This window comes from Marmota marmota, unplaced genomic scaffold (genome assembly GCF_001458135.2).
Source record: "Marmota marmota marmota unplaced genomic scaffold, marMar, whole genome shotgun sequence".
Lineage (NCBI taxonomy): Eukaryota > Metazoa > Chordata > Mammalia > Rodentia > Sciuridae > Marmota > Marmota marmota.
Window position 1 is genome coordinate 7,211,575 of NW_025999913.1, and position 15,545 is coordinate 7,227,119.

Below are 15,545 nucleotides of genomic sequence, written 5' to 3' on the forward strand. Positions count from 1 at the left end.
ACGTCCACGGATACAGGCGCTTAACAGGCACCCTACCATGTGACGTATAATTGGAGCGTCTGCGCAGGGAGGACCTCGCTTCGCTTCCGGTTCCGCCAGCTTTCTAACGCCGCGCAGGGTTCCCGGGAAAGGCACGTGCGCGGCTGAATGGAGCTGGTCGCCGGTAGCTATGAGCAAGTCATTTTTGGGTTCACAGTACATCCGGAGCCTCAGGCGAGTGGCGACAAAGAGGTGAGATTCGGCGAGTGGAGGGACTGCGGGAGGGGGGGGCGGGGAAGGCCAGGTTCCCACACGGCCGAGGTAAACATGCCCGCGCTTCTGTTGATCGTCTGATGTTCACGGATGGAAGCTTGAATAAAAGCCCATCTTTTAAAACAAAATAGACATTTTGCAACATGAAATAGCATTTTCATATTATAGTAGATAAGATGGCTAAGGGAGAAAGTAAAAAAGTTGACTTCAAAGAAACCGACAGTGGTTACCAGAGGCTGGGAATGGGTAGGGAGGGTATCGGGGCGGTGCAGGGGTGCGATTGGGCGGGAGAAATGTCTTCCAGTGTTTTTTGGTGTAGCAGGATAAATATAATTGACAACAATTGTGTACTTTAAAGCAACTAGTAGAGAGGATTTCGAATATTCCCAATACAAATACGTGATGCTTGATTTGGAGTATGCCATTTACCCTGATTTTATTACACAACGTATACAGTATTGAAGTGTCACACTAAATTTTCTAAATTTAAAATAAAGACAGTATCCACAAAGGAAGGAAGCTGGTGTTTCTGTACGTGGTGAGTTGTAGTTTGTAGATTTAAGATGACAACCAGTGTATGTATTCAGGATCCAGTGAAAGAATATTCTGCTCTTTCATGAAGTTTCTGTCCTGATATTTTAGAAAATGTTAGGTCTGTGGGCTGGGGTTGTGGCTCCAGGGCTCACAGCGCTTGCCTCCAATGTGTGAGCACCATATGTAAATAAAAAATAAAGGTCTATCAACATCTAAAATGAGTAAGTAAATGAAATTTTAAAAAAACGTTAGGGCTGGATCAGGATCAGCTCTTTGTAGATTTAAAAAAAAAAGTAATACCAATTCCTTCATTTATTGGGTACTGTTATGCCAGATTCGTGGGACCCCAATAGACCTCCAGGAGCCGAATCCAATGCAAGCACACAAGAGTCTTTATTGCAAGCTGGAGCCTGGACTCTCAATCGTTCCCAACGCAGCGGTCCCAGGGAGTGAGTCCCGGTCCTTTGTTCAGTGAGATTTTATAGGTTTTGGGGGGATACTCTGTGCATCACAACATCACACAGCAAATCATTCCATACCGCGGGAAAGTCAAACAACAACTCTTAACATTGATTAGCACATTCAATGGCAGGAACAATTTGGGTAGGGGTGATTGGTTAATACAAGAGAGGGATTCCTTTGAACTGATTGATTTAGGCCACGAGGGGTGTACGTGCTAAACTACATGGTTTCCCAACATGTTATCAACCACTATAAACTACTTGGGGGTCATCTGCCATTCCAGGTATTTTCCCTGTCTCATGCTGATTGGAGGTTACTAGGGGGGTTGCTATGGGTCCTCACCTAGCCTAACTGAGTTAGGGACACCTGGTGCCACGGATCTCTCCTGTTATTTACAGACAAACAACTCAGCAGGGTGGGTATGTGCTTAGGAGTGCTCTGTGGGTTTTTCCAAGGACAAGGGTCACACCCCCTTCCTTAGGACAGTCCTTGAGGTAGAAGCTGCTGTTATTTTTTCATTTTTAAAAATGGAGTCACGTTAGTTTCTCAGTACTTAATGTAGGTAAGGAGGCAGTTGAAAAGAAGCCAGAAGTCCAGATCCTGCTTTAGGGACCTTCCTGACAAGGAATGATAGAGGAGGGAGACAAATACATGGAGAGAAATTGTAGCAGATATATTTTAATAGATGTAGGAATAAAGAATTGCTAACACAGTAGTCAAACAGGTAGATAGGACTATGCCTGGGACTAGAAATCTGATGTCCTAACTTCTAGTTCAGAACTATTTTATTCCTGATGCAATTCCGGGTATCTCCTGGAACCCGTATCACCGAGTACTTCTTTCCTGTGTTTTCTTTGTAGTAAAATTGTTTACTATGTTCCAAATACACAAAAGTCCTCACAGCAACCCTCAGAGGCAGATAGAGTCATTCTCATTTTAAGATGAGGAAAGGGAAAGTTCCTTATGGATAGGTTAAGTGACTACTCAGGGCTACACAGCTAGTATGGCAGAGTTGACACAAAATGTCAGGGACCTCTATATGTATGATCCTGCATCAATCCCCTAACCATTGGCCATTAATGATTCTAAATCTAGATAGTAGCCTATATAACTAGTATAATTTGTGTGATGCAAATAAATGAAGGTTATTTGATTTAAAGCCATAGTAGCTCCTCCTGGAGCAGAAAAGGCCCCTTTGCCCTGACTCATGGAAGGAGTATCTGTTCCTATAGGTCTTTAGGACTGATTTTGCAGTAATACATCTTAATCATGTACAAAGAAGTTTGGTGGCTTCCCCCCTCCCCCTTTGATTTGTTTTGCTAATAACCTCCCCCCCCCCAATGTGACTCCTTTAATTTAAGAAGCGTGTGTATTCTATCATTCTTTGACTCAACCAGCCACACTTCTCAACCCAACACAAACATGGCAGGAGGCAATAAGTTCCTGAGACCTCATCACTGGCGATTCTCTAGGGCTTAGGCTGGTATTAATGGAAACGTCCTCATACTGTTTTTCTCTTAACGTGTTTACGTCTCTCCCACTGAGGTGGAAGCTCTTTAGTGTAGGGACTTTTGTTCACTGCTAAGTTAACTACCTAAAGTAGTACCAATCATATGGTAGATAATCATTATTTGAATAAATAAGTTCAAATAAAATTTTAAATATTTGAATAAATGAGTCATATGGAAGGCTCACGTGTAGATATAATAAGAGTTTAAGATTTGGGTGGTATTTTAAAGTACCCAGTCCTGTCACCATTATTGGGTTCTGGAGTCGTAGTACTCAGTATTGCTTCTCACCTCCTTGTATTCCTTATTCACTTCTCAGGATCTTTGTTTTAATCCACGTCATTGTGTAATATTTCTCCATTTGTAGGATCCATTGGTAGTTTTTATGGATGGAGGAACCTGTGTTTCTAGAGAACTGTGATGTGACTGGTATTGATCTCCTGTTTTACTCAGCAGCAGCAATGGACTCCTGTGGCTGACTTCACTCATCATGCTCACACGGCCTCCTTGTCAGCAGTGGCTGTGAATAGTCGTTTTGTTGTCACTGGGAGCAAAGATGAAACAATTCACATTTATGATATGAAAAAGAAGATAGAACATGGAGCCTTAGTACATCACAATGGTGAGAAGTTGTATCCTTTAAGATAATGTGGAGGTTTTATTACTGTATAGACTTCTGTTGGACTGTTTGTTATGTGTCAGCAGATTCTGTTCTAGGAGATACAGAATTGGGATCAAAAAGGTTGCTCACAGTCCTATTGGAGTAGGTTACAGTTGTCCTATTGGGAGGTAGATGGTCTCTTCTGTATTTTAGTCCTGTACACCTAGAGCACCACACTGTTCCCATTGACTGTTGTAGGTGTATGAAACTAAAATAGAGGAGGCAGACTTCCCTGCACTGGAGTTGAGGTTAAGGATTAGTACTTAACCATTCGTGGTTGGATTTACCACACCGACTGAAGATGCCTGGGAGAGTGGCAAGATCAGAGGGTAGAGAGACTGAATAGGTAAATTTTTTTTCCCTCAGTTCCAAACATTTTACGTTGTAGTCACTGAGTTTTCCAGGGGAAAAAGATAAGGGACTTATTGTGTGTTCAGGAGGGAAAAGTAAAGGTGAAACTCAAAATATTAGAATTGATTAGCTACATATTAGTTTGGGGAAACTCAGCCAATGAGGTTGGTTTCCTGCAAAGAAAGATAGAATGTGTTCCCCTTTTCCTCACCTCACTTTGATATATTTCAGAGGTCACTGGGCATTGATTTTTAGCACTTAATTTGGAGTGATAAATGTTTGCCTTCTTCACATTCCTCACCCTTTGACAGGTGTCATGCTCCTCAACAGAAGCTAGGGTTTGAGTGATTTCAACATAAATTCCTTTTTCCTTGTGTCTCCCAATCCCAGTTCATACAAGGAAGGCTTCTTTCTTAGGCTTAGAAGAAATATGCTAAACAAATCTGATCTGTTCAAATCAATATTCAGAATTAAAAAAAGATTTACTTGCAGTTAGATGGGGGAGGAATGAAGTAGGATTCCTGGTTTCCTCTCTTCCTTGCATAGTTCCTGGAAACTCCTTTTTCTAACATTTAGTATTAGATAAGCTCTTTTCTAGGGAGCATATGAGTCATGGGCAGAAGGAGCAGAAGATGTGGGAGAGCAGCATTTCCAAAGAAGAAATAGCATGACAGGGAGAGAGGAAAGTGGTTAATGGCTTCTACTTTTAGAAGAAAGTGTACATGAACCCACATATTAGTGCTTCTGTCACGTGCAAAATTATTCATTGGAGGTCTCTGGTTCTTTTCAATATAAAGTGTATAAAGAATTGACCGGCAGGTATATAGATGGGAAATGTGACCCACAGGTTTTCATTTGAATTCTGTAAAGAACCGTATAGTAAATATTTGTGGACCATACAGCTTGTGTTGCTGCTGTGCAGAAGCAGTCCCATATGCTCTAACTGAATGAACTGGGGCTGTTTTCTAATAAAATTACATTTGCAGAGCCAGAATACCAGCCACAGTTGGCGTACAGGCAGCAAGTTTTTGACCCTTGAGCTATAGAGAGCAGTAGAGTAAGGTGAGGTGACACAAATGTCAAAGGAATAGAGGATTTTACTTGAGGGTAAAGCTGTAATGATATGGACTACTTTGGGACTAGAATTTGATGTAACATGTGCATACGATTTCTGGAATTTAAAAGATGTTGGAAATGTGTGGGAGATCCAGGCTTCAGTTTTGGTGGAGGGAAGGAAGTATTGTTAATAGGTTGAAATGATGATAGAAAATTTATTTACCCTGGGAAGGAGTTTCCAGAGGAATAGCTGGAAAATGATCTTTTTATAAAATTGTTCTAAATTATTCTCATGGCAGTGAATGAGCAGAGTATAAAGTCAAATCATGGTAATTCTAGGTCAATAATGATTGAATTATAGCTGATATAGATAACTCGTTATTTAGAAAGTGCGAATCATGGCTGTAAATTTTTTTCTTTGTTCTTTCCTCTAAATTAGCTGGTTAGGCAGTTGGTTTTGTTTTATTTCTGCTAAAATTATCCTGGCTAGCCATCTGGCTATGATATGATTATGGAGACAAAGTAAGAAAATGAACCAGTCCAGTTAGCTTAAATCTGTAACTAAAGCTGAAAGAATCTCAGATTATTTGCATAGACTTAAAACTGTATGTCCTTGAGCTGGGGTGTTTTCTCAGTGGTAGAATGCTTGCTTGGCACGAGTAAGGCCTTGGGTTCAATCCCTAGCACTAGGAAAACCAAAACAAGCCAACAAACAAAGAAACTGTATTTTCTGGTATGAAACAATTGAACTATTTCATCTAACACTTGAAGATTATTACTAAGTAATACTTCAAGTATTACTTAACTAAGTTTAGATAAGATGAAGTTTACTTTATAATACTAGGACATTGTATGGTTCTCCCCGCCCCTGTTAGGTAAGCACTTACATTTACCTACATCCCCAGCCCAGTGTAGTACTTAACTGGAAATAAAGTTTGTATTAAAAATGAAGATAATTTTGCCCATCTTGGTTTTTCGACAGGTACAATAACTTGCCTGAAATTCTATGGCAGCAGGCACTTAATCAGTGGAGCAGAAGATGGACTCATTTGTGTCTGGGATGCAAAGAAATGGGAATGCCTCAAGTCAATCAGAGCTCACAAGTGAGTTGGCTCTTTTCCATTGGCATTCTCACTATGCCAGTCAAGTTGGGGTCTAACTTGTTGGTTTCATTTTAGAGGACATGTGACCTTCCTTTCTATTCATCCATCTGGCAAGTTGGCCCTGTCTGTTGGTACAGATAAGACATTAAGGTAAGTAATTCTCAAAAGCATCTTTATGTAACTTTTACTATGTCAGTTGGCTGTTGTTTCTGTAGTGTTCCACAGTTTCACCCATTAAAAGATATTGAGATACAAAGAAAAGGTAGAAAGTTAGGGAACTGTTTCATGATAATAGGATAAAAATGGTCCATATTAAAACATGCTGTTATGCTTCAATTGTCAATAGCTGTGAAGTGAAGAGCAAGGTGCTCCCAAAGAAGAATGTTTGTGGAGGTGAAACCTTTTGAAAATAACAATTGATATGAAATAGTAAACAGCTATGAGAATGGAATGAACTTTAATCCTACTTGATAATAAAAAATTGAAGATGTTGCTAAACTAAAGAAGGCAGGCCCTTTAAATTGCCAGTATTTAATAAATTTGATCAAAGCTTTATCATGCTTATGCTTTTCCATTTAGTATGTTAATTGATATTCATACCATAAGCAAGTTTCTTATTTTGCAGAACTTGGAATCTTGTGGAGGGAAGATCAGCCTTCATAAAAAATATAAAACAAAGTGAGTATTTTTGTTTGAAATATATTTTACAGTTACTTGATAGGTATGAACACATGCGCATGTGTATACATTTATATCCTGCATTATTATAGTTGCCTCTGAAAACAAATGTTTTAGGTTACTTCTACCATTTTAGATCTGAGTTCTTGTAGCTCTGTCATGCACCAGCTGTATTATCTCAATAATTCTTTGAATTCACTTCATTGTCTAAAACTTAACTTTCACAATGTATTCCTTAAGTTTCTTGGGAAGATCAAAAAGGAAAATGAGTGTGAAAATACAGTGCAAATACTTAATATTTTTACTATTTCTCATTATTTTTAAAATAAGTAAATTTGGCTTTTTTAACTTACAGATGCTCACATAGTAGAATGGTCCCCAAGGGGAGAGAAATATGTAGTTGTTATACTGAATAAAATAGACGTCTATCAGCTTGACACTGCATCCATTAGTGGCACCATCACAAATGAAAAAAGGATTTCTTCTGTTACCTTTCTTTCAGTAAGTTATCAGAAATCAGTGATGGAAGTTTATGGAGATGGTCAGAACTGCTTATGACTTTCTGGATATTATTTTCTGTCCTAGGACTCTGTCCTTGCAGTGGCTGGAGATGAAGAGGTTGTCAGATTTTTTGACTGTGATTCACTAGTGTGCCTCTGTGAATTTAAAGCACATGAAAACAGGTATTTTTTCCCCCAACCTGTGTGTATATGTGTAGTCTCAGTAAATGTTATACATGGAATCATTTTATGAAGCAGAATGTTTTTATGAACAACCACAGAGATAATCAGACATATGTGTATACAATTTCTGGAGTTTAAAAAGATAGTGGAAAATGTTATCTTCCTGGATTTTGTAATGCAAAAGTGGAGAAGTTGTGATCAAAACTAGTCATTTGCACTTATTTCAGATAAGTCTGTTAGACTTGGAGCCTGAAATAAGCATATTTGAAAAATCATAAACTAAGTAGTCTTGAACTTTGTCCCTGGCCACTCTTGTCCTTTTACTTAGTCCCCCTTGTCCAATTTCTCCTTTCCATGCTATATTTTTCTCCTAAAGGAAAAAATGAAATACTATCATTGAATTCTCTCTCTTAATGCAATAGATATTGAGTCTCAGAGTAAGTAGTTCATTAACTTGCCGAGATTACTCCAGAGGTAAGGAGCTAGTCCAAACCCAGTTCATCTGACTTGTGTCCCTGCTTTTTCCATTGTAATTTTGAAAAATTGATGATAAAAGTGAAAAGGTGATAATGGTTATATATTAATGTGGTCCATCTGCATTTCTGCATGTTGTTCTACTTCTCAAGTTTTAATTCTCATTTTTGATTGTTTTTAGAAATCCATCTTAGTACTCAGAGTCCTGCAGTCAATGTATAGGCCTTACTTTTTCCCTGTATTGGAAATAAATCACATTCAAGGAAGCCATTTCAAATGTATTTCTAAAAGAATATTTAGTCATTTGTTTGTTCATTTGTTTCCACAAGTATTCATTGAACATCCAATTTGTAGTACTGTACTAGGATTGTTTTGTTTGTTTTTTTGTGGTGCTTGAGGTGGAAACAAGGGTTTCATGCATGTTAGGCAAGCACTCTACCACTGAGTTATAGCTCAGTTCTGCACTAGGTATTTAAAAATGAACAAAAATGACAAGACCTTACACTCTTATGGCTTTTCTATTGTATGAGGCAATAGGTTTCAAACAAGTAGATCTTTATAACAAGGGTAATTTACTTAGATAGGCTGATGAGGGGAGAATTTCAAGGGTTAAATAAGTCCTTAAGGATTATAAAAGAGTGAGATGTTTTTGTTTCTTGTTTATTTTCTCCATGGTCCCGAGAATGGAACCCAGGGCCTCATGCATACTGATGCTAAGATATACTCCCCAGCTCCAAGGAACTGAGGGAGGAAAGAACTTAATGTATTTTAGGAACAAGTAGAAGACCTCCATGACTCCATCAGAGTGAGCAAGGGAGAGGATTTTGGGGATCAAATGGTGCTTGGGTTCATTGGCAGAGTGAGGAATTTGAATTTTATGCTGTGTCTTTGCAGATTTTATTCTGTTTACTTTGTGGGGGGTTGTGGAGTGCTGGGGATCAAACCCAGGGCCTCTTGCATGTGAGGCAGGCAAGTGTTCAGTCACTGGGCTATTTTGCAGCCCGTTTTGTGTACTTCTTAAGGAAAATTAAAGGCAAACAAACTAGTTTATAAAGAGCCAACTCATAGACCCACTACCAGCTTTAGCAGTTGCCACTTTAGGGCCTGTATGGCTTCTTTCATATCACCAGCTACTTCCTCCTCTCCCATATTCTTCTAAAGCAGATTTTAGTTTTGGGGGGCTTTAAGCCTGAGAGTAATAAGATTTGATTTCATTAAAAGAAAAAAATAATAAAGAAAACTTAGGGGGAAGAAATGGAAGCAGAAAGGCCAAATAGGTGACCTCCATAATGTAGAAGAAAAAAGCAGTTTGGAAGTAGTGGCACTGGAGATGAAGGAATTGGGTGCATCAGAGGGAACCTTGATCATCCTTCCTATTGTCTCCTCACTGCACTTCTCAGAGGTGCTTGAGGTGAGGGTTTTGTTATCATTACTTCCTGAGATTGTTTATAGTTATCATTTTGATTTATTCTTTTTTTTTTTTAATATTTATTTTTTAGTTTTCCGTGGACACAACATCTTTATTTTTTTATGTGGTTCTGAGGATCGAACCCAGCACCCCGCACATGCCAGGCAAGCACACTACCGCTTGAGCCACATCCCCAGCCCTTGGTTTATTCTTAATCAAACAGTCCATTTTGGCCTATAGTTGGCCTGAAAACAACTCACTGACCAGAGGGAATGTGTGGCAAAATTACATTTTAGGGCTTCATTGAGCAGTTTGCAAATACTGAAGCATTGGAAAAAAAGAGACTAGCTTATAAGTTTTATAATGATGATCACACTCTGGAGAAAAGATCTTTTATGGCATTAATATTTCTATCCTAGGGTAAAAGACATTTTCAGTTTTGAAATTCCAGAGCATCATGTTCTTGTTACAGCATCAAGTGATGGTTTCATCAAAATGTGGAAGCTAAAGCAAGATAAGGTCAGTATCTTAGTACAACAGAACATAAATACACTGTAATGCAAGTCTTGCTGCTGGTGCCATTTTAAGTTGAGCGGGGTGGAATTTTTTAAAGGATAAAGACCATAGATGTAAATTTTATAAATTTCTTCCAGGAATGATTGATATTTATACTTTTAGAGTTAGGTTCCCACAGAGCTGCCTTAGGGCTGGCATTTGTGAATCTGAGCTCAGGATCTCAGACCTCCCTCTGCATTCTATCTACTTGGTCTTTTTTTTTTTTTTTTTTTTTTAAATGTATTAGGGTCCTCTGTAAGGTATTAGGTGGGAGGACTACCACTACTGAAAACAATTGGGAAGGTTTTAGTCTATTATGGAACTGACAACAGCTTAGAACCAAATAACTAAAAAATTCAATTTCCTTCTGTAGATCTAGTTTATTATTTTTCATTCTTTGATATCTATTCTGTGGATATGGTTTATCAAGTGTGAGCACTGTGCAAGCCTCTCTGTTAAATCTAGAAATGAATAAGACATAGTCTATTTCCTTAGAATCTGTAATTTCTGGATACTTCTCAGAAATTGGCTCTGTGAATAACAGAGTTGAACCAATCATGAATCAAAACAATAGATTATTTCTAAATAGCATGTTTTATGCTCAAGAAAATACTGGCATGCATCTTGTAATGGTGGGGTTATATTCCACAAAGTGCGTTGTAGATTTTAGCATTTTGTGAACATCGTGGAGTATATACAAACCTGAATGGTAGAGCCAACCCCAGAGCTAGGCCCTGTGGCATGTACCATTGTATATGTAGTCTGTTATTGATTGAAACCTTGTTTTGCTGTGTATGATTGTACAATAAATTTTAAATTAAGGTAACTTGGTTCTTTAAAATAATTATTCAGAATTCCTCTGTTAGATATGAGTTTCCCCCCGTTCTGTTTTAGAAAGATCCCCCATCTTTACTCTGTGGAGTGAACACAAATGCCAGGCTGACGTGTCTTGGAGTATGGTTAGACAGAGGAACAGACACAAAAGAGAGGCCTCCTCCAGCAGCAGGGCCTTCTTCTGGTAAGTGAAATTGGTCATTTAAAAAATTCAAATTCTGTTACCTTTTGAATTGTTGAAGTGGCGGATATCCACACAATGTCACTTTATTGTGAGCCTGTTTAATTCATTAATAAACAGGGAAAACAGTCTAAATGTGCTGTCTCTTGTGTTTTAGTTAATACAGAACAGTCCAAGATCAGCAAAAAGGACTCTGGTGACGTGGTGCAGCAAGAAGACACATTAAAACCTAACTCAAAGAAATGTGTTTTAAGTGGTGACAGTAATAAGCCAGTGAAAGGAAATAGCCTGTCGGCCAGGAAAAGGAAGATGGTAGAAATGCAAGAAAAGAAGAAGAGAAAAAAGAAAATATAACTGATGCACTGAATCCCAGATTGATTGATTCCCAAAAGAACTCCTTTTTTTAATGGACTCATCTTTTAAATATATCTAAATATTGTTTTTTTCTGAGTAAAGGCAAGGAATTTCTTTTTCTGGAGAAAATGTACAGCTTGGAAAACCACTTTTAGGTGTTTTTTTTAATGTGCTAAAATTATTTTTGGCACCTTTGGCCTACATGTTATTAATTATATAGAGAGGTATATATGTTAATTATAATATGTAATTTTTATTGTGTATAAAATAAAGATCTTTCCCCAAATATGGCAATTTAAAATAATGTGAAATCTTGAACATAGTGTTGGAGATCCAATCCAGGGCCTTGAATATGTTAGGCAAGCACTCACTGTACCTCTTAAGCTGCTGCACCCCCAGTCATCTGAACACATTCTTTACTAGAGATAAATAAAGATTATTTTTCAAATTATTCTTCCAAGCAGTGAATGGCAAGAAAATTTAAGGGCAGGAAAATGACAATTCCCATAATTTTTGCATCCCTTTCAGGTATCAAACTTGACTTGGCTAATCTAACCAAAGTGGTCTTAGAAAAATAAATGTGCAGTTTACTTTCAGATTCTAAGGCACTGATTTATTTCAGTCCAGCTCCAGTGTCACATTAGTCTTGGTTACTTTAACTTTGTAGTAAACTTTGGAATCCAGGAGTGTGATTCCTGCAACTTCGTTTTTGAAAATTATTTTGTGCCTATTTCATCCATTGGATTTCTGTAGGGCTTTTGAGATCACCTTGTCATTTCTATAAACAATCTTGATAGCATTTCAAAAGGAATTGTATTCAATCTATAGATCAAGTTTGGGCATATTGCATGTCAAAACCTGGCCAAAGGACATCATTTATTTAAGTCTTCCTTGTTATCTTTCAAGAATGATTTCAGCTTCTAAGTTTTGTATTTTTGTTAAACTCTTTTTTTTATGCTATTGCAAATTGAATCTTTTTTGTGATTTCATTTTCAGATCATTTGTGCTAGTTGTCTCATTTTAATATGCTGTATTTTCATTTAGTTCAATATATTTTTTTCTGTTGAATTTTTCTCTATGATGCATAGATTATTTTAAAGTTCTCAATTTCCTGTTATTTTTCTGTTTATTGATTTAATTTGATTCTATTGTGGTTTGAGAACATACTTGATATGACTGCAGTTCTTTTAAATTGGTTTCATGGCCCAGGATGTTATCTGTCATGGTAGATATTTTGAACCTGTATCCTGCTGTTGTTGGCCAAAGTGTTCTATAATGTCATGAGATCGTACTGTTGATGGGGTTAGGTTTTTCTATGTCCTTGCTGATTTTCTGTCTACTTGTTCTGTCATTACGAAGGGAGGCATGTCAATGACTCCAACTTTAGCAGTTGTGGATTTGCTGATTTCTTCTGCCAAGTTCCACTGGTTTTTGCTTCACATTTTGTGCATCTCTACTGGGATACATAGCACATTTAGAATTTTTACTGTGTTGGCGTTTTGATTCTTTTTTCATTATGTAATATCACTGTCTGATATTTCTTGGCTCTCATGTTTACTTCAGTTGATATTTTCCAAACTTTACTTTCAGCTGGCCTATACTTTTACATCTGAAGTTTCATAGGCAGCAAATAGTTGTCTCCCTCTGCCCACTTCCCTTTTGGAGAAATGGTTTTGGTGTTATCCAGGCTGACCTTGAACTCCTGGGCTTGAATGATTTCTCTTGCCTCATACTCCTGAGTAGCTGGGACTGTAGTTGTATGCCACCACACCCAGTTTGAGTCATTTATTAATGCATTTTGATAGTATGCCTTTTAATTGTTATATTTTTACCATTTATATTTGTGTTATTAATAATGTGTTTAGACTTAAGACTGCCATTTTAATTTTGTTCTGTTTTTTTTTTTTTTTTTTTAATTGACTGCGCCCTACCCCACACACCCAGCCTGCACCACCCCAACTGGGGATTATACCCAGGAACACTCTTCCACTGAGTCATATCTGCAGTCTTTTTATTTTGTTTTGAGGCACAGTTGCTGAGTTGAGCAGAGACTGGCCTCCAGCTTGTGATCACTCCTGCCTCCACATCTGATGGGATTACAGATGTGTACCACTGTACCTGGCCTTTTCTCTGTTTTTACTTTCCAGTAAGTTACTTGAGCAATTTTTAGAATTCCATTCTTGTTTATCAATATGGGAGGTTTTTTGGTGGGGGGTGCTGGGTACTAATTGAACCCAGGGTCTTGTGTATGCTAAGCATGTACTCTGCCACTCAGCTACCTCCTTACCCAGTACCCAATGTGGTATTGAGTATATCTCATTTTAGAGTTTTTTGTCCCCCTAACACTCAAGGATAGTACACAGCTAACTTATCACAGTATATTAGTGTTATCATTTTATCAGTTGAGTATAAAAACGTTGCCTCTTTTTTAAAAATTATTATTAGTTCAAAACATTACAAAGCTCTTGACATCATATTTCATATATTTGATTCAATTGGATTATGAACTCCCATTTTTACCCTGTATACAGATTGCAGAATCACATCGGTTACACATCCACGTTTTTACATACTGGCATACTAGTGTATGTTGCATTCTGCTGCCCTTCCTATCCTCTACTATCCTCCCTCCCCTCCCCTCCCCTCCCATCTTCTCTCTCTACCCCATCTACTGTAATTCATTTCTCTCATTTTTTTTCTTTCCCCTTACTTCCTCTTATATGTAATTTTGTATAACAGTGAGGTTCTCCTTCCATTTCCATGCAGTTTCCCTTCTCCCTTTCCCTCCCACCTCTCGTCCCTGTTTAAAGGTAATCATCTTCTCATGCTCTTCCTCCCTGCTCTGTTCTTAGTTGCCCTCCTTATATCAGAGAAAACATTTGGCATTTGTTTTTTAGGGATTGGCTAGCTTCACTTAGCATAATCTGCTCTAGTGCCATCCATTTCCCTGCAAATGCCATGATTTTGTCATTTTTTAGTGCTGAGTAATACTCCATTGTGTATAAATGTCACATTTTTTAATCCATTCATCTATTGAAGGGCATCTAGGTTGGTTCCACAGTCTAGCTATTGTGAATTGTGCTGCTATGAACATCCATGTAGCTGTATCCCTATAATAAGCTCTTTTAAGGTCTTTGGGGAATAGTCCGAGAAGGGGAATAGCTGGGTCAAATGGTGGTTCCATTCCCAGCTTTCCGAGGAATCTCCATACTGCTTTCCAAATTGGCCGCACCAATTTGCAGTCCCACCAGCAATGTACAAGTGTACCCTTTTCCCCACATCCTCGCCAGCACTTGTTGTTGTTTGACTTCATAATGGCTGCCATTCTTACTGGAGTGAGATGGTATCTTAGGGTGGTTTTAATTTGCATTTCTCTGACTGCTAAAGATGGTGAGCATTTTTTCGTGTACTTGTTGATTGATTGAATGTCCTTCTCTGAAAAGTGTCTGTTCAGGTCCTTGGCCCATTTGTTGATTGGGTTATTTGTTTCCTTATTGTTTAATTTTTTGAGTTCTTTGTATACTCTGGATATTAGGGCGTTGCCTCCTTTTATACCCTGTATGTTACTCGTAAATTGTCTTGTAAACGTTTAGAATTGCATTAGTGCCATAATTTTGCTTTTAAAAAGCTGGAGAGGAGAAGGAAGACCTATTGTACTTACACGATTTTAGCATGTTCTTCCTTCCTGATGTTCCAAGATGCCTTCTTTTGTCACTTCGTATTTGGAGAACTCCCTTTAGCCATCCTTAGGGTAAGTCAGCTGATGTGAAATTGCCTTAATTTTCCTTTATCTAAGTATGCTTTGATTTCCTTTTATCACTGGAAACATTTTTGCTGGATGTAGGATTCTGAGTTGACAGTTCTTAAGCTGTTCCCTCTTGCCTTCATGGTTTCTGATGAAAAAAAATCATTTTAATTGTTTTTCTTCTGTATTTTCCTCCTATTGCTGCTTTCAAGGTCTTTCCCTTGTCTTTAATTTTCAAAAGTTTAATTAATTGGTGTTTTGCTCTGGATTTCTTTGGATTTATTTCTTTTGTATTTTTTTTAAGACAAGGTCTCACTATGTTGCCTAGGCTGGTCTCAAACTTGGGAGATCAAGCGATTTTCCTGCTTCAGCCTCTTAGGTAATTGGGACTGTAGGTGTGCACCATGCCCCTTTTATCCTTTAACCAGTTTTGCTCATCTTCTTAGATCCATAGATTTGTGTTTCTTGCCAAATTTGGGAGGTTTTTAGGCATTGGTTTAAGTACCTTTTCTACTCTGCCTTTGTTCTTTTGGGGACATTGACATAATAAATAGACCTTTCCTTGTGGTCCCTCAGGTTCTTAAGACTCTGCTCATGTTTTTTCCCCAGGCTCTCTTTGCTGTGTTGTTCAGATTGGGTGATTTCTGTTGTTCTATTTTCTCTGTTGCTGATTCTGTTCTTTGTAACCGCGCCCCCCCCCCCCCCC

General features: G+C 38.1%; 1 protein-coding gene across 5 annotated transcripts; it reads left to right on the plus strand.

Moving 5' to 3' along the window:
• The first annotated feature begins 64 nt into the window (after positions 1 to 64).
• On the plus strand, positions 65 to 11,542 carry Pak1ip1 (PAK1 interacting protein 1). 5 transcript variants are annotated; one of them, XM_015493999.2, is made up of 10 exons: positions 65 to 231; positions 3,210 to 3,378; positions 5,807 to 5,927; positions 6,003 to 6,077; positions 6,553 to 6,605; positions 6,961 to 7,106; positions 7,191 to 7,288; positions 9,590 to 9,689; positions 10,620 to 10,743; positions 10,898 to 11,542. In XM_015493999.2, exons 1-10 carry the CDS (start codon positions 148 to 150, stop codon positions 11,092 to 11,094), a joined length of 1,167 nt encoding a protein of 388 aa, XP_015349485.1. In that variant the 5' UTR covers positions 65 to 147; the 3' UTR covers positions 11,095 to 11,542. The 5 variants fall into 5 exon arrangements, with proteins under 5 accessions (XP_015349485.1, XP_015349487.1, XP_015349486.1 ...); XM_015494001.2 differs by having other exon boundaries at positions 10,907 to 11,542; XM_015494000.2 differs by having other exon boundaries at positions 3,213 to 3,378.
• The last annotated feature ends 4,003 nt before the right edge of the window (positions 11,543 to 15,545 follow it).

Excerpts from the sequence above, each read along its gene's own strand:
- Pak1ip1 (XM_015493999.2), top strand. The coding sequence starts at position 148 with ATGGAGCTGGTCGCCGGTAGCTATGAGCAAGTCATTTTTGGGTTCACA. Across the intron at positions 6,078-6,552 it reads GGTACAGATAAGACATTAAG|AACTTGGAATCTTGTGGAGG; the intron begins GTAAGTAATTCT and ends CTTATTTTGCAG. Across the intron at positions 10,744-10,897 it reads AGCAGCAGGGCCTTCTTCTG|TTAATACAGAACAGTCCAAG; the intron begins GTAAGTGAAATT and ends CTTGTGTTTTAG.